Genomic DNA, 19,245 nt, shown 5'->3' on the forward strand with positions numbered 1-19,245 from the left:
GGGAGAGGGAGAGGGAGAGGGAGAGGGAGAGGGAGAGGGAGAGGGAGGACTGTTACATGTTCCACTGCACTGAGCTATCCCCAAGGTAATCCTGGTACTGGGATGGGAAACACGTTGAAAGGCAAGGCTTCAGTCCACGATGCTCACCTGGATGAGTTTTAAAATGACTTCCAGATTATGAGTCTATGAATGGCATTAAAAACACCCCTAGAAGAAAAGCAGGCAAAGCTGTCACAGTGGATAGTGCCGTGTGCTGTCACCAATGCACAGTGTGATGAGTTTAGTAGTGTACCCCTCCTCTCTTCACAAGCTGAAGTCTCTGCTCCTATACCACAGAATATGATTGCATTTGTAGATTTAGGAAGATAGTTTTTGGTTCTTCAAGCATTTTATTTTACATGTATGGGTGTTTTGCCTTGTGTATATTTGTGTACCATGTTTGTGCCTGGTGCCCTTGGAGGCTAGAAAAGGACATTATGTGGATGCCAGGAATCAAATCTGGGTCTTCTGGAAGAGCAGACAGTACTCCTAACTGCTAAGCCATCTCTCCAGTCCAACAGATGTTTTGTAAAAGGTAACATGGTCACTAATACAACTGGTGTCTTTGTAATAAAAGGAAACCCACCTAAAAAAGATCATGAGAGGACCCAGAGAGGAGAAGAGGGCCATCAGCACACCAAGGAGAGAGGCCTCAGGAGAAAGAAAGCCTGCTGACTTCTGGCCTTTGACTTATGGTTGAGAAGTCACCAGAATTTTAAGGCAATAAATGCTCGATTTTGAAGCCATCCAGGCGTTCATACACTCTTATGCTATGCTAGAAGAGTAAAACAGATCATAAACGAACAAGAAAACCAAGAGGAGATGAGTGAGGGCTGTTGAGGTAAATGTAGAGTAAGTATGGGAGAGAATAGAGTCTGCAGTGGTCTTCCTCGGAATCTCTCCTGGGCGTTCAGGGGCCGTATCTGTTAACATACCTGAGCAGATACGGACACAATGGAATGGATACAATATTAAAGGACATTAAGGTAGAAAAACAGTGACATGTGGCCCTGTCTGAGATGCCACTAAAGTGAGGCCTCAGGGGCACTAGAGGGACAGAACATTGTGCAAGGCAGCCAAGTTACAGGCTCCAAGCTGTCCTACAGGACCTTGCCTCAGGCTTTCTAGATTCTTGACGTGGGTCTCCTGGGCGGCTTTAGAAGCTTGAAGCAGTCTATCTTGACCCTGCCTTTACCAGACACATAACTAAATGTCTGCAGCACCTGATGGAGACTCATTAGCATGAGCTCTTGGCATTAGCACTTCCTATCTATGCTGTCAAGGTGGCCTTCTTCATGTGCTAGGGCAGCCCAGTGGTTCAAACTCTGGTGACAGTAAACCTTTGGACCACAGTTTTCTTATCCCTGTAGGCCTTGACCTATTGCCCTACATCTCAGTTCTCACCTCACCTCAGGACCCACCCCCATAGAAAACCAGACATTTCCATAACAGCTCCTCTCAGGTCTTAGCCCTTATCTACCTGGCCAGCTCACCTGATGGCATTACAGCAATCATTCTGCTGTACTTGCCTTTGCTCTGGTCTTTGACCTTTGCAAATGACTCTAGTAATGGGTAGTTCTAGTGGGGCATGTTGGGGGACACACGTGACACAACACACAGCACTTAAGACCCACCAACTTGTTCTCTTGGGCCCATGTTAAGATTTTTTTCACAAGCACAAATGTAGCTGGGAAGGAAATGCCCACTCCTTAAGAGATTGTCAACATGGCAAACCCATCACAGAAAACCCCAAAGGGAAAATTGTTTCTGTGAGTAGACAGAGGCTGGGCAAAGAATACTTGTGTAAGATCCCAGTTTAGAAGTCTCCCTATCCCTAAACACAACTCTGACAAAGCCACCCTTGTAAGGAGGCTAGGATGGAGTGGAGAAATCTCACTATTGACTACAGTATTAGCCAACAGGAGACTTTCTGCTTGCAAGTATATCCAAATAATGTATCTGGCCACCAGATACCATTTGTAGTCAAAATACATTAATATCCCCACATAACAGATTCCAAGGAGGACAAATGAAATGTTTGAATAGCCCAAGTTGCATTGTGGGCTACTGAACACTGCTTTTCACCTTTATATTCTTTTTGTTCCTTCCTGCAATCACCCGCAGACGTTTCTTAAAAAACAAACCCGATAACGTCAAAAAGATGAGAAAAGCTAAACTCTGAGAAAACAAAGGGACCATAAATCAGGGAAACTTTGTGGTTACTGGGAAGACACTTTAATTTTGTAGACAAAAGGCTGCATTAAGGAAGAATAATGCAATAATCAAAGGTGAAGGGATCTCCATTGTCTGGCGTCTTTCTCTGTGGGAATTTTCCCACCCCTGACAGCTGTAATGGGGGGAGGGGCGCTGACTGTGGCTGCGCCTTTATTCTCTTACCCCTCCACTCCCTGAGTGCCCCCGCCCCATTCCGTCAGTAAATGTCTGCAATCATATTCTTGAGCTCCTGTGTGATTTCAAGGTTCATCTCTCCCATGCAGCTCAAACACTAATTATCCCAGCTGTAATTAGTAAGATAATTAAATACTGGCTCACTCATCACTCTACCTTGGGTCGGGTCGTGATTCTCCCAGAAGACCTTGAGCAGTTCCTCAAAGCTGATGTGCTCTGGCTGGTACACAACCCGGACGACTTCTGCGTGGCCAGTTTTTTCTAGAGAGAGACGGAACATACAACCCAATTTTACTGATAACATCAAGTCATTGCAAGCTATTGGTGCTCCAAAGATCCTGCAGATAGAAGCTGAACTTTTCTCTCTGATGGAAGAGTACAAGTGTAATTGGATTTCAGCTGCTGGTCTCATCCCCAGTCTCAGTCCCCAGTTATAAAAGCACAGTTATCCTCCCTGGAGATTCCCCAGATGAAGACTTCTGTGTCTTTCATATGAGAACTAAACTCCATTTTCATTTTTCTCCCCCACACCCACATTTATTCAGGTGTGTGGGTGCATGTATGTGGGTGTGCATATAGAGACTTCAAGTTGACGTCAGGAATTATTCCTGATCGCTTTTCTACCTTATTCACTAAGGCAAGACTTCTCAGTCAAACCTAGAGTTTGATAACATGGCTAGTCTTGTTGCTGGCTTGCTCTGAGGCTCTTCTATCTCTCCCTGCTGCTGGACTTTACATGTGGCTGCTGCTTTTATGTGGGGGTAATAGGGAATCTGAACTCTAGACCTCACTCATATACAGTAAGTGCATTAACTGCTGAGCCATGTCCCCAACATGGATTTTCATCTTCTAGTCTCATTTTTATGGAATCAAGAGGCAGTCAGTCTGACCTGGTGCTCAGGAGTGGAAACTCTCAAAAGGGGACTTCCCCAATTTCTTTTTACATCACTGTATACTACAAGGAGTAGGCTCAGCTGAAGGACAGATCAGAGTAATTCCAGAGAGAGAAACCTTCAGAAATAGACTGAGAACTCATCCCCATTAGGTAACTAAGTGGTGAGACACAATTGCCATGCTCTGAACACTGAGTCAGGGACAGCACCCAGGGGTTATATTTTCTCAGCCCAATTCCTCTCTGTGTCCACAATAAGTGGGTTTATTCTCACAAGCAATCTTGACGATTCAAGAATGGGGAACAAAGTGCATGCCTGTGTACTTCTTATAACTGTCAAGGTCATGTTCTTCTTGCTGGCCAGTCTCAGAACTGTGTAGGAACAGGCCACCCCCCCAACACAACACAATCTCTGTATTCAAATCTGTACACTCTCTCTTTTCTCTCACCTTCTATATCATAAAGAATTTGGCCTTGTCCAAGTGAGGTCTGGCCTTTTCCCTTGGTACCTGTGAGAAAAACTATGAGCTATCCAGTAGAAATGGGGCTGTTCACAATAGACTGTAGGATGAGGTGAACTATACACAACAGTAGGACTGACCATGAAGAAAGAACTACCATGGAGCCTTTGGTTGGCATGCTATCAGCTAACCTGGAGGCTGACTCCAACCACACTGGGGATTATTCTGACAGGATGGGTGGTACCTGTATAAAATCCTGGGACACCAAAGCTTAGGCAGGTTTTGCTGATGAGCAACTGTCATGCATGGATGCTGGAGATTATCCCAGCTCTGCTGGAGAAAGATCAGAAGTCCATGGAATCCACCCCGACACTGCACTTTGCCTCTTTAGCTGACCTGGAGCCCTGTTCTGCCCTGGTAATAAAGCATGACTACTCTTTCATTGAATTCTGATGGTCCTTCATGCAAATGACCAACCATGAGATAGCCTGGGGAGAGCTCTCAGCTTAAGGCTGCAGGAGACCAGAGTCTCCACTTGCATAAGGGCTTTCTCTCTGTAGTTGTGTCTGACAGCAACTCCCTTTTACAAACCAGAGGGCCAAGATACATGGAAGTCAGATTCACTCAAGGCCACACAGCTAGTGGATTTCAGTACTATCACTTAAAAACACGTGCCCACTGACTCCACATCCAGGGGCCACTCGCTATGTCAAAGGAGAGTGAGCAAGGTGAACACAGGAAGCCTGAGCCCAGAAACGGAATAGAATCTCTCATTCTCTCTAATATTTTTAATATGTGAATTTCTTTTTGATTATAGGAACAATGTTTATGAATAACGTTAAGCTGAGAAGATGTAAGAAATGGAAGAGAAGAAACAAGGAGCAGATGAAATGTGCACTGCGATGAAAGTCTGAGCAAATGCCACTTGTAATGACTGCATACCACTCCATCCGGTCTTCCAGCTATGTCTTCATTGTTGCCTATCACTGGGCATTTATATGGAATCCTATTTCTAACCATGAACGTAAATATTTTCCAACACTTCAGAGGCATCTCTAGCTCCAGCTGACTAACTGGAATTCTGAATCAACGTTTATAAATATTGAAAGGTTTCTTGGTGTCCAGTGCCAAACTTCTCAGTAAAGCAGGCCACACTTTCCTTCCCCATGGGCACCATGAGGGCCAGTCTCCCTCACTGCTACGTTCTTTTAAGTCTGTAGCATTCATAGCTGGAGGAGACAGCTCTGCCTCAGTGGGAGTAGGTTCATGTTACTGGAGTAAACACTGAATCTCATGGTGTTAGCCAATTTAGTTTTTTCTTTGCCCTAATGTTTGTCATGTTCTTTTTTCTATAAGCTATTAAAAGTGGTTACTATAGTAAAATTTTATTATTAATTGGGCAATCCATACAACTTTATTCTGATAACATAGTCACAGAACTTAGCATCTAAGTGGATTTTGTATTGATTAATTGCTTTTTCCATTTTCATGTGCATGTGGTGTGTACGTGTCTATGTTTGCATGTGTGGGTACACATGTGTGGGAGCACCTGCATGTGTGTGTGTACATGCAGAGGCCTGAGGTTGATGTCTGGAGTCATCCTGATCCCTTTTCTGCCTTATTCATTGAGACAGGATCTCACAATCAAACCCAGAGACTACCAATGTCAATTTTGCTAGTCAACTTTCTCTGGGGATTCCTGCCACTACCTTCAGAGGAATTACAGGTGAGCCACCATGCCCATCTAGCATTTAAGTAGGTTCTGGGCATCCAAACTATGGACTCACACTGCATGGCACTTTAACCACTGAGCCTTTTCCCAATCCCATAAGTAGACTTTTTGCTAACAAATATAAAAGGGGAGGCCATGCAATGCTTAGAAGATAACAGCACGCCTAACAGTTGGTTATGGCAAAACACTTTGGGTCTATTATACATCTGATTTAATCATCTAAAATGTCAAAATCAATGATTTAACTACTAAAGTGATTAGTGTCTTATAATATGAAAATCATTAATGGGCAACGGAGACGGCCCAGTGGTAAAGTGCCTATGTCATAAACGTAAGGGCCTTGGTTCGGATCTCAAGCATTCATATAAGAAAGCTTGGCATGGTGGTTCTTATCTGTAACAAATGCTAGGGTGTTAGTGGTATGGACAGGTGGATCTCTAGAACTCATTGGTCAGTTAGCCTAGCCAAACCAACCAGGTTCAGGTTCAGGAAAGACCCTGTCTCAAAAAATACTGTGGAGGGTAATGGGGAAGGACACCTGATGTATGTATGTGTGGCCACCACATAGACATACATGTGCACACAGCCACATGAATACATCATACACTGCACATACACATATGCATACACATACACAAAGCACTTAGGCCCTCTGAATGTTAAAAATGGTAACAGTATGTTATAAACATTACAGAAACCATATAAACATGAAAAGCCATTGAAGCCCAACAAGATATGTCAACCAGAGATGCAAACAGGTGCCTCATATAGGAAGCAGTAACTGTACTGTAATGTAAGAAATGTCCAGTATTTTTAATGACTGAACAAAAACCAATAAATGCACACTGAAATATTAGAGTATCATCGTTTATTTATTACCTACAAAACTGCTTGAAAGTGTGCTGGCAATGCTGGCTAGATGGTGACCTATCATTTGACCCATCACAGGGGGAAAAAGACCAAGCCATTTTAGAAAGGTCATTTGCAAATGTGGAAAGAGCCAGGAAGATTGTCATGTACCTTGATGATGCGACCAGGAAACACAGCTCATGAGTGAAACCCCCCAGTAATGGGAAAATACCTAAGTACTCATGAAATTTATTCTGCCATCTCTACAATGGCAGAGTAGCATAAGAAACACATATTTGATTAAATGTTACCATTTTGGCTACACATAACAGTGGCAATCATATGTGCCATCATATAGTGTATGCTTTTTGGTGGCTGGCTTATTTCATTTGGCATAATGTTCTCCAACCCATCTATGCTGTCGTATATGCTAGAAAGTCTTTCTTTCTTCTCACTTGTGTGTGTGTGTGCACACACACACACATACACACACACATACACATGTGCAAACCATATGTAGTTTATCCATTCATCTACCAATGGACTCTTGAGTTGCCTCTGCCCTTTAGCTTCTATTAACACAGGATACAAATATTGCTATTTACTGGTGCAAAAAAGACACTGCTTCCTTCACAAATGAGCAAGCCAAGGTCTCTTTACAAGTTTTCTCACAGAAGTCACACATCTAGGAAGCAACAGGATCCAAGCCCACTAAGTCTTAAATGGAGGTGAAGTATTTGCCCATCCAATGACCCCAAGGAATTTTAGAACAGAGGAGCCTCAACTTACTAGGAGAGAGAAAATGCCACACAAGCAGTGATCTATAGGAAAAGTCACAACTGGGTGGCAATAGATACCCAGGCTCAAAAAAAAAAAAAATTAGCTTCTTCTTTTGTGATAGCAATGTTGGGTCAGGAAGACTTTTTTCCTAGTGTGTGGGGAACAGTAGGAAAGGTGAGAGAGTAGGTGTGTACATGCCAGGTTGCATGTGTACAGGCCAGAGGGCAACTCTGTGAAGTTGGTCCTCCCCTTCTATATTCTTGGGATAAAACACAGGTCACCATGTTTTCAGAGTAAGCTCTATCCTGTGAGCCAACTTGCTGGCCCAGGAAAAAAATTTCACTCTTTAGCAAACACTTCTAGCTCTGATTGCCACTGACATTATTTGTAAAGAGGCTTTAAGAAGCCTGGCCATTTAAAGGAAACTATCATTCAAGTTCAAGCCCCAATTTGCATTGGCAAACAGTGCAGAAGGTGTCTTGGCCAAGCTCACCTTTCAGTGTCTTTACTTTATTTCTCCAAAGCAAAAGAACCTGTGCAAAGATACACACTGCAAAGGATCAAAAGGATTCTAGGGACTCAGGAGCTTTATGGAAATGCCCCAGCTTGGCAGGAACGAGCTAATGCGCTGAGCTAATTTCATTCCAGAGGCCAAACTGCAAACACTGTTTTGTGCTTCCTGAGATAAAAAGGGCAGATCTTAAAAATATTTCGAGCTGTGTCTTCACATTCCATCGTGCAAATAGCATGATAGGAGTGATGTGCAAACATGCTTGTTAACAGTTAGCTACAGCACAGCAGGAGGCTTCGCACTGCTGGACCAAAGTATCTTGAAAGGAAAAAGGAGAAGGACCAGGTAGGTGCCTTTTCTGAGCATCTTGCTCCTCTGCCTGGCCCTCCAGACCCAAAGGAAGGAATGTGACTTCAGAGGAGTGGGTAATGAGCTACTATTACCTGAAAACTAAGCATTAGAAAGAGATATTGAAATGTGTCAGGCAAGGATGGCCAGAGGCCACCCAGACAGAGAGGATTCTGGGAGCTTGTGAGGCTAGGTAGCTGGGTAGCCTCTGGGCTATTTAGCAGCTGTATGGCCTCCAGAAGCTCTTCTCTGGGCTTTGGCTTCATTGTCTACAAAATGGAAACATTAATAGGTTTGACTGTGTGGGATTATACTAAAAGTTTGTTCTGTACTAGATTTTTTCCCCAAACCCACTCAGCCTTCATCAAGATGGGGGTACTTACAGACTTAAAATTGTCCTCTTAGCCTAGTGACACATGTTCTTCTGTCTTACTCTCCTCACCCCTAAGTCCTATGTGGTCCCCCCTTACCATTATAAAGTGGACAGCTTCCTTGCAATTGAAGACAGCTGAACAAACAGCTCTGCAGTGTGGACATATCAAAACACAGAATGTATCCATATCAACTTTATTAATAACAGCCTTGTTGATATTGTTATGATTAGTAACTTACTGTTGTTGTTGGTTTTTTTTTAATTCTTTAGTGTGGGAGTCTGTACTCTCCCAAGATTCTCTAGATAATTTCTAATAGTCCAAAGCCCACAGATCTGGAGTGGACTCCCAAACTACTTGAGGGGCCAGCACTCAGCCCTGCTTTCCTGCTTTCTGCACTAGCTGTCTCTGTGGTTTGAAGGCACAGGAGCCTCAGAGCCTTCAATGATGGAGGAAACAAAGGTTATTAACTCTTTGCGAAGGTCTGTGATGACAGTGGGGAGCAGGTGGAGAATGGGCACCTCATATTCTCTAGGAGCAATAACGGTATAGACAAGTAGCATATGTGCCAAGCCCTTGAGATGAATGGCCCAAGCTGACCCTCACAAATACCTCGAGGCAGGCAACATTATTATTCCTATTCTTTGGAAGAGGAAACCAAGATACAGAAACCAAGATATCTTTTCCAAATATATATAATTGAAGAAGACTAGATTTGAGTTCTGCTAAGATGGCTCAGGGACTTAGGAAATGTGAAGATAGTGAAGATGATATAATGACTGATCCCCCATGTCTTAGGCTGCCAGAGTCAGAGAAGGGCATGCTTCATGTGGCTAGAGAAGGCAGGGGTGAGTCTGAAGAAGGAGAGGGATTCCAAGGAGGATAAAGAGAAATAGGCTTGAACATTCTGTCCAGAGGGTCTCTTGGGGCCTGGTCATTGTTAAAGGTCCACAGCTTTCCATTCCCCAGCTACCTACTTCTGTACATAGGAGATAGAAACCCCTGTCCATGGCTTGCATATTGCTTTTGAATCATTGTGTGTCTTGCAGTATTACCAACACTCTGGATGGCTGTCAAGATAGATGTTACAATGCCCATCTTTATTGATAGGAAAATCAAGATTAAGTTCATGAGCAAAGGAGACAAATGAGAGCTTAGCAATCAACAATGCTCCTCATCCTAACCTGCTCCTCTGTGCAGTGGTATTGGAGCCCTGATCTGGTCCCAGGACCCTCCAAGATAGATGTGATCCTGGTCTTGTTTTTTCATATCCTCTTAGATCCAGGTCCCTTTTTCACCCGATCCCATATTCCCCATACACAGAGCCTCTAACTTGCAATGCAAAACCCCTGCCCATTCCCAGGGCCTCTTGATACCCAGCTTTCTCCAGAAGCATACAGAGTTGAGGGCCACAAGAAGAGCTGGTACACCGCAGTCTAATGGTTGAGCTTAAGGCCTAGTGCTGCTCTTTCCCCCTGAGGTCACTCAAAAGGTCTCTGTGAGGAAGACAGCTGCACCCAGAACCCAGCACACAGAAGGTATTCAAATGATGATGATTCCTCCCCTGGATCCTCAGCCCCATAGGGTCAGCTTTCTGCAGGTAATACATCCATGCTCACCGTCTTCAAGTATGTTCTAGTGCCCCATCTAGGACACAGGGAGCTCCTAGAGAGAAGAGACAATAACGGCTGCTTCCCCCTGCAGCTCCCTGGGCCAGGGCACAAGATACAATGTGAATAAACACACATGGACCAGTTAACGAGATGGACTGAATTTTCCCACTACCCATCTAGCCTTCATCCAGATGGAGGTCCATGAAGACCCCAACCCTGTCCACTAGCCTAATGGCACATGCTATGCATAAACCCCCTGTCCCTAACCTCCCAAATCTAATATGAACTCCACTTCCCATCCTAAAATGCGCATCCTACCTCCCAGAGGACGATACCAGATGAACCAAAACAACAATGACACTGTACAGATGGGCAAACAGGATATCTTATTTATTCATTGATTTATAAGCATGAATCAAATCCTACAAAGTCCCACATGCTGGGCCAAGTATTGAGGATTCAATGATGATGAGTGGTAACAGAATAACAAGGAGCCCTGTCCCATGGGTACTGCCTCATGTAGCAGTCTGGGTAAGGAACTGATCTGTTGAATAAAAAATAAAATAAAAAAAAAGACCTATCTTATTTACCCTGCAGGCTGAAGGAATGGGAGAAGTGAGTTACAGAGGTTTTTTTTTTTTCATTAAATAATAACCATTCTTCAATATCCCGCATCCTTTCCCTGCCAACCAGACTCAGCTGAGCCACGGAACCAAATAAAAGAGCACAAAAAGACCCAGGTGTTTGAAGGGAGAAGACAGGAGAGAGGGTGGATGAATAATATTCCCCTTTCCCACCCGAGATTCAAAACACTACTTTTCTCCTGCTAATTAACTACAAAGAGGTAAGGTGTCAGCTCAGTTTCATCTCCAGCTCCTGCCGATAGAAAATGCGATTTCTAACAATGTACTCATTATAAAAAAAAGTCCTAATACATCAAAATTGGATGCCCTGTGGAGTTCATTATAGGATCTGAGGAGCATCTATGCTGCCATTTTATCTTGGCTTTCTTCCTTTTGTCTCATCTGTCACTTAAAGCGTCCAACGAGAAAAGTAAGCTTTAAAAAGCATCCTATTGATTGAAACATAGGGGAAAAAATATGTTAGAGTGATTGGGTTTTTTTTTAAGCTGGTTGTCCACGGGGAGACATGCTGGGAGTTTCAGAATCTGATGGTGGGTATTTTATGTGGTCATATCATTCTGAGACTCTTCCCTCAGAGGACTGCTGTAACAGCAGGCGAGTACTCGCTCAGGAAAATTCCTCAAGAATGTGGTTCACTTTAACTTTTGGTGATACTAGAGGTTCCCTACCACTGAATGTGGAGGTACAGGTTGGGAGGTACAGGATGGGAATGGGCAGTTTACTCGTTTCTGCTTGCAGCATGCTGATTGCAGAGGCAGCCATCACAGGGTGGGCTGGGCTTACAGGACAGTGAGTGTATGGAAGGCTAATGTATGGAGTAGCTGACATTCATCTTGCAGAGCATCTCCCTACCATGAACCAGGTAGGCAGTATAAGATATTAGCAGACAAGTCTGCCAAGCACAGGCCTTTCAGAGCTTAGAGGACAAATGCAAACTTAACTGGATGGCCTGCTATTAACACAGGTATTACACCCTGAGAAAACAAGACTCTTCTAACAGATGAGATTTGACCCCTCGGTATGAAATGAGGCTGGCATGCCTAGTTATGATGGTTCCGTGTAGGATACACAAGGAGAGCAGCTCACACCTACTGCATCTAGATATGTGGAGTACGTTTTGAATGCTTATTTATTTTTATTTTATGTATATGAATGTTTTGTTTGCATGTATGTAAGTATACTACTGAGCGTGTGTGTTCCTGGTATCCTTGTAGACCGGAAGAGGGTGCTAAATCCTTTGAAACGAGTTATGAGCTGCCAGGTGGATGCTAGGAACTGAACCCAGGTCCTCTGCAAGAACAGCAAGTTCTTGAAAACATATTCCATCCTCTGTGGAACCTTTTAAAACTTATCCTCACCCCTGCCCCTTGATTTCCAACTAGAATTTCAACCCAGGGTACCTGATACTCTCATGACTTCAATGGGTACTTTTATTCAGAGCTGGAAAGGGAACCAGGCACTTTGAACACAAGGCTGTAAAAATAGTCTCAGAATTTTAAGGGTATTGAAGATCACCTACATATTGTATCTTACCCCACTGTACCACCCACACAGGGCACACACTGCTGCACAAAGTAGCTCATAGCACTGTTAGAATATCCTAGTTGCCAAAAATTTTCATCTTTACTGAGTCAAAATCTACTTCCTTATACACTGAGACCAAGACCAAGTTGTGCCTTTTAGAGAATATTCACTTCACAATAACTCTTCTGAAGGCTCGAGCTGCAAAGCATTGTGGGTTGTTAAATGGGCATTGACTAGGAGTCAGAAGCCCTACACCTGAGGCTTAGCCAACACTTACTTCCCTTTTAACCACAAGTTGTTTGTCCGTGAAATACAGATGCCAATACTGTCTCATCCATTCTGTACAAACTACTGTGTCATAAGCCTTCAACCACAGACAGGCTATGGAAAGCACTTTGGGAATGTACCTGCCGCAACCAAATCTACACCGCATCCTTAGTTACTGAATCTCTTGCTATTGCCACACCCCAAGCGTGGTGAGCCACATTATAGTGCAGTTTCATTCCTTCATCCCCAAAGGGTTCTAAGATGTAGAGTCTGGGTTTACACAGCTATATTGGTCGAATCAGCTCTTGAGTGGGTTTATCTGGGTAAGCTGTTGTGAGTAGGTTTGCAATAGAAAGTGTTGGTGCCCCATGAGGACTAGAGAACAGCCAGAGGGCACAGCCCCAGCCCAATACCAGGGTGACAAAGAGTTCTTGAAACCTAGTCAGGTACTTTTCTTTTCTTTTTTTAAAGATTTATTTATTTATTTTATTTATGAGTATGTTGTCACTGTCTTCGGATACACCAGAATAGGGCATCCAATCTCATTACGGATGGTTGTGAGCCACCATGTGGTTCCTGGGATTTGAACTCAGGACCTCTGGAAGAACAGTCAGTGTTCTTAACCGCTGAGCCATCTCTCCATCCCCCAGATACTTTTTCATACTCTTAAAAAAGCATTCTCACCTTTGAATAACAGGGGCAAGAAACAACATCTCATCAGAGGCTGCTATTACATCTTAAAATCCAGTAGTTGCATGCACAGTATGGCCTGGGAGCTACCTGAAGTCATCCACATGGGACTGCACAGGCTGCATCCAACTCACATGACATTTGCTTTTAAAGTTTGTGTAGTGGTCACATACTCTCCTAGTTTACATGGTGCATTTTACACAAACACCCCACATAGAATATACCCCCATGATCACAGGCAAAAATGGTTTTGACTTACTTAGATGTTGCTGTTGTTCACTGGCGCTGCTAGAGACTGAGCTAAAGTCCTTGTATATGCTCACTTCCACTGAACTCCAGCCCAGCCCCAGCTTAATTACTTTTAAGAGAAATGTAACTAAAAGCCAAGCCTTCAGATTTATTCAGAACATAATCCCAACAAATAGATATACTATTTGTTGCATGGGAAAGCTTTGGCTTTTTCCACCTGTTCAGGTCCAAGATCCCTGTTGAACCACAGGGCATACAAATAAATCAATCCGATATTTTATCTCAAAACCATGCAAACCAGATAAGCAACCAAGACTACATCTTTATACATGAATACATAAATACACACATACATACACACACAAATACATATATACATACATACATACATACACTCACATACATATATCCTTTAGAATATATGCATAGCCCCAAACCAGGCAGTTCTAGAAGCTTAGCTCACTGGGGTCTAATCAAACCTTTCTCAATGACCATGATATTATTCCCATAAACATCTAGCTATGGGGTAGCCACTAAATTATTGCACCAATGCTTTCCTATAGAGTCAAACTCAGCTGTAGCTAGATTGATATTGGGAATCTTTTAAACTTGATTAGTAAGCTTTTGATGACAGCTAGTAATTAATTTAGGACCCCAAAGACATGTCCTTAGGAGCACACCAAATGGCTTCAGCAATGAAGTGCTGGGAAGTTGTGCCAAGGACATCGGCATTGCAGTGAGAATGTGACTCAGATAAATCCCTTGGCTTCCCTGAGTCTTGGGTCCCTCGACCACAATGCAGTTATAATAAAGATGCCAAAAGGGCATATGTGTCAGGATTACATAATCAAACACAGAGGGTACACCATCAGGAACACACACACACACACACACACACACACACATACACACTGGTATTTTGACTACAAAGCATCCCAATACTTAATTTTCTCTACCTCAGTCTCACAAGGTAGGAATTTAATAAAAATGATCCCAGAATGGTGGCTGAGGCCACAGTTCTAAAGAAGAAATAAAGCTGGAAAAGAGGCAGGGCTTCATCTCTATTAAAAATTAAGTTTAACAGTAGAAAAACTCAATCAAAGGAAACTTAAATTTAAAAAAAGAAAAACCATTCTCAAGTCAGGTATTAGCAAGACTACATGAAGCCTGGGGAAAAGGGTGTGAGGAGCTGAGAGGGAGAGAGAGAACGACTGGTGAGCACACCAGACGGCAGAGACGGCAGCCAGCCTGTGTCACCATGCCTATTTCTGTTACCTCAGACTTCGGAGTCAATTAGGCCAGCCACAGTGAAAGCACAGAAATGGGCACCTGTATCCAAAATGACAAACAAGGCTGGCGACTTTAATCTTTGATGGGCATGCTGATGCCAGAAAGCGTCTTGGTAAATGAATTTGGTCATCTTTGTCTGGGCAGATAGAGACCCAGTACAGAGATCATCATCAGAGTGTACAGCAATTAGGTCAGTGTGACTTTGGAGACATGAACCTCAAGACACGAAGCAAGGTGGTTGTGATTTCTGCGGCACTTTCTCTGCCTTGGCCTCGTCTTCAAACTGTCAGCGCTCACACTTGCCTGATCTTGCTGCGGAGGTTGCGAGAGGGGACTGTTTGTAAAGCTTGTTTGTTTTCATGGATGAAAGGGTTTCTGATTAGTACAAATGATAAATTATTACCATTCATTAGCAAGGACAAATGAATTGTTTTAGGTCTCAATGCATCTCTGACATTCACATTTACAAAGGTGGAGGGTTGAGAAGCGGAGACTCTGTTCATGGCACCATGACAGAACAAAATCACCTCCCTCCATTTTAAAGAGAACACTTCAGAGTGGCCTCAAAACCTGAAAAGTAAGTCCCATATTTCTTTGTCCCTTTATCTCAAAAGCATTGGAAATATAATTAGAAATGTGGGGAAGAAGCCTCCACCATTGTGTGTGGTGATGGCTTCAGATGTTTGGCTCCCAGCACAGCAATGGCTGTGGTCTTGATCAGCGCCCCTTCACAAAGCAGCCCCTTGCTTCACACACAGGGTGGGGTCAAGGTTTCTGGCAAATAGAATAAAGTACAATTCCCTACAGAGGACCCGCTCCACCGCGGCCGGTCATTGTGTAGCTTTGATACCATTCTCCCCCTGTAGCACAAGCCAGAATTGTCCTTTAAAGACATTTCCGTATGTCTCGCACTTTCCTGAAGTGGGTTGTACTGGGTGTGCTGGCTCCCACATCCACAGACCTTCATTGTTCCAGCATTGTGCTTTTAGGACCTGAGAGTCTAAGCTGTGCTTGCTAGTGAGCAAGTACTGCCATGCTGTCAAGCTGTTTCAGCCTAGACCGCTAGCATACAAGCGAACCTTGCTGGAAAATGATGAGTCCATCATCCCAATCTATTTTCATTAAATCGACTTTTTGATAATGAGTTAAACTTTCTTAATTGATACTTCCAATAGGGAAGGACAGGGGAGGAGAGGAAGTGGGGGGTAGGGGGAGGTAAGATAAGAATTGTCTCATGAAGATTTCAAGTAGGGAGTCCAGGGTTATTTTAACTTATTGGTGATATCAATAGGAAATGCTTTTCCTTTGGTAACAAATTTATTGTGATAGAATTTGCTACTATATAATTCAGGCATTTAAAGTGCACCATTCAAAGGGATCTTAGAATATGTAGAGCTGGGCAACTGTCACCACAGTCAGTCTGAAAACAGTTGCGTCACTGAAAGCTCTTCAAAATGATAGAAAAGGTAGTTAACCCTCCCACTACATTCTACATGGCTGGTAGGATCTAACATCAAAATCAGATAAACAGAGCGTGAGAAAGGAAAGTTAGAAGCTCATTTTATCAATGAACCAAAGTGCAGACACCAAATCAAACTTAACAGTAAACTGAGCCTAGTGATACCCATGTGAGTGCTGAAGTGTTGTGTGGTTTAGTTTTACTCCATAGGAAATAAAAGTCACTACCGGGCACATTTCACAAAAGGTCATTCTCAAGTGCGTGTAGCAGAGCAGTGCATGATTCAAGAATGCCCCAGGGATACCCTCCCCGCCACACACAAAAAAAATGTCTCTGGAAAGGTCTTTCTTCCCAAATGCATCACTGATGACCACTGTGGTGCTTTGATGGGGAAACAGACACATAGACCCAAGAATAAAACAGGAGCACAAACAGCCAGGCAAACAGAAAGCTTAGTATATGACCAAGGCTCTGGAGTAGATCTCTGAAGGGACTGATGGTTCATTAAAAAAAAAAAAGACCCATGCATAATAATTAAAACCCAATTCTCTATATATTAAAAGTTTTGTTATAAAAGGCGAAAATTGTTATTTTTTAGAGCCAAAAGAAGGGACTACAGTGTGATCTTGGGTTAGGGAAGTATGTTTAGCCAAGATATAAAATATATAAATTGTTAAGAAAAAATTAAATTAAGAACTTTTGCTTATCACGAGACACAATAAAGAAAAATATGTTATATAAAAGTATCAAAGAATTAGCATCCAGAATTTATAAATAACTTTTTATAAATAAAGAAGGGTACAGCAAAAAAAAATTTTTCAGTAGAAGAAAATCAGCCATATTTATAAATAGGGATTTTACAGATGAAAAATACAAATGGCCAACCAGCACATAAAGTTACTATAAACAAAAAGATGTAAATTAAAAGCACAATAAGATGCCATTTGAAGCCATAGAATCAACAACAACAAAATACCTCCTGTAAAAGGGACATCCTACCTTGGAATCAGTGGCTGAGGCTACTACAGAGTCCCAACAATCTGGACACCTGCAGACAGACACAGTAGCCTATGGGCAGTTAGCAGGAGTACTTGTGAGGATGCAGCCACCGAAGGGAAAACGGAAATAATCTTCACCAACCTGTGGCAAAATGCCCAGCAGACACAATGTAAGGAGAGAAGGTTTATTTCGGCTCAGTGTGAAAAACTACATTCATCATGGTAAGAAAGGCACAGTGGCAGGTGACCCCATAGTGGTCGAAGTGTGTGGCAGCAGCTTGTTATGTGGCAGAGAGCTGGGTGGAAAGCAGCACTGGGCTATGGCCCTGTGATCTGGCCCCTACAGTCCTGTGTCTATCTGCCAGAGAGGCTTCATGTCCAAGAGTTCCCCCAGCTTCCCTAGATAGCTCTGCCAGACCAAGTGTTCAAATCTAGGAGCCTGCTTGGGACATTCTGTGGACAACCTGTAACAACAACTGAATATTTCTCTGTAAGTACGCTTTAAAAGATGCTGAACAACCAGCTATGAAAGAAGAGGTAGTCAGTGAGAGAGAGGGGGGGGGGGGCAATGTACTAGAGCTCACGGGTCCTGATAGTGAATCTCAAGAATAAAACATTTGGTGAAAAGAAACTTCATACAAGATGTGGACAGTATTATAGCATCTACAAATGACTTAGACGGGCAAAATAGATGTGTTGCTTTGGGGTGAATGCATGCATGCAAGCACACACAGGCAAAAAATGTCAAGGAAGAGCACAAGCTGGGTAAATGCTGCCTTCCGAGAGCGGATGCAGGAGGGAAGTAAGACTGGGTGTAAGGGGCACCCAGATGCTTCACTCTCTGCAATGAGGGAGGAGCTTTGCTCTAGAGCCATGTGTTCAGTTTCCCTAGGCTTTGCAACTTCAACTAACTTTACAGAATCTCATTTGTAGAGCAAATGCCTCAATTTCCTTATAAATTAGCACCTGGTCTAGTCCTGGACAGCTTTGCAGCTCATAGTGATTCACATAGAAAAGCAAAACCACAGCATTAACTTTTAATTCACCCTTAAAAACAAGTTATTACTAACATTGCGTTTGAGAATTTAACTTTCATTATCCATGCAAATACACAAGTTATTTACTGTTCTGAGTTTCTCTGTGACCCCATACTAATGTACAGCAGAAAAACGATTGTTTTCATTGCAAAGGCTGAGACTGAACCCCCTTTCCCTAGTCTATTAAAATTTAACCTTCAAGCCTTTACTTTCAGCCTTGTAAATGACAGAATCTAAAACAATGTTTGGAGATTGTGCCCTTATTCTTGGATGGTATCTGCCAGGAAGTTAAACAAGATTGCTTTCTGCAGCAAACTTTAAAACGAATAGAAAATAAACCATGGCAATAGCACCATAAGAAGGCTGGGTTAATTAAAAGTCAGACCTTGGCCTAGGAGCAGCATTGATAAGGCTGGCAAGGCCCTCCCGAGAACCTGCTCACTCCTCTTCCTGTCTGACGAACACACATGTTGTTCATGCTAAGAGTCTAGCCTTACATGTAGACTTAAAAACGGTTATTTTCATCACAAAGATGGCAACTAAAACCTCTGGAGTCAGAGGCTGCTACACTGTGTCCTTCACCCTAGGCTGTATTATGAAGCCCAGCACCTAGGACCTCAGGATGAGACTGTATTTGGAAATTTTATTTGGTGATTAAATTAAAGTGAGGGAATTGGGATGGGCTATAATCCAGAACCATAGCCACTGTTCTTTTAATGGGAAGAGTAAAGGGCTGGAAAGACGGCTAAGTAATTAACAGGACTTGCTGCTCTTGCAGAGGACATGGGTTTGGCTCCCAGCACCAACATGGCAGCTCACGACCATTCATAACTGCAGTTCCAGGGGATCTGATGTCTTCTTCTGGCCTCCACAGATACCAGGAACATAGATGATGGTCTGATATTTGAAACAAGACCTCTCACTGACCCAGAATTCACCAAGCAGGCTAAGCTAGGTTTCCAGTAAATCCTATAGAGTCATCTGTCTCTAGCCCCCAATGTTGATATTACAATTGCCACTATTAATCCAGCTTTGTGTGTGTGTGTGTGTGTGTGTGTGTGTGTGTGTGTGTGTGTGTGTGT

The 19,245-nt window shown here is 43.1% G+C and overlaps 1 protein-coding gene across 1 annotated transcript in view; it reads right to left on the bottom strand.

Moving 5' to 3' along the window:
* Positions 1-19,245, bottom strand: part of Msra (methionine sulfoxide reductase A) — a 316,146-nt gene that overhangs the window by 107,709 nt on the left and 189,192 nt on the right. The window contains exon 4 of the mRNA XM_028758755.1: positions 2,605-2,709. Coding sequence (XP_028614588.1) covers positions 2,605-2,709 — 105 coding nt within the window. The remainder of the gene's footprint in view (positions 1-2,604; positions 2,710-19,245) is intronic.

The sequence above is a fragment of the Grammomys surdaster genome, unplaced genomic scaffold (assembly GCF_004785775.1).
Source record: "Grammomys surdaster isolate TR1022 unplaced genomic scaffold, NIH_TR_1.0 126219, whole genome shotgun sequence".
NCBI lineage: Eukaryota > Metazoa > Chordata > Mammalia > Rodentia > Muridae > Grammomys > Grammomys surdaster.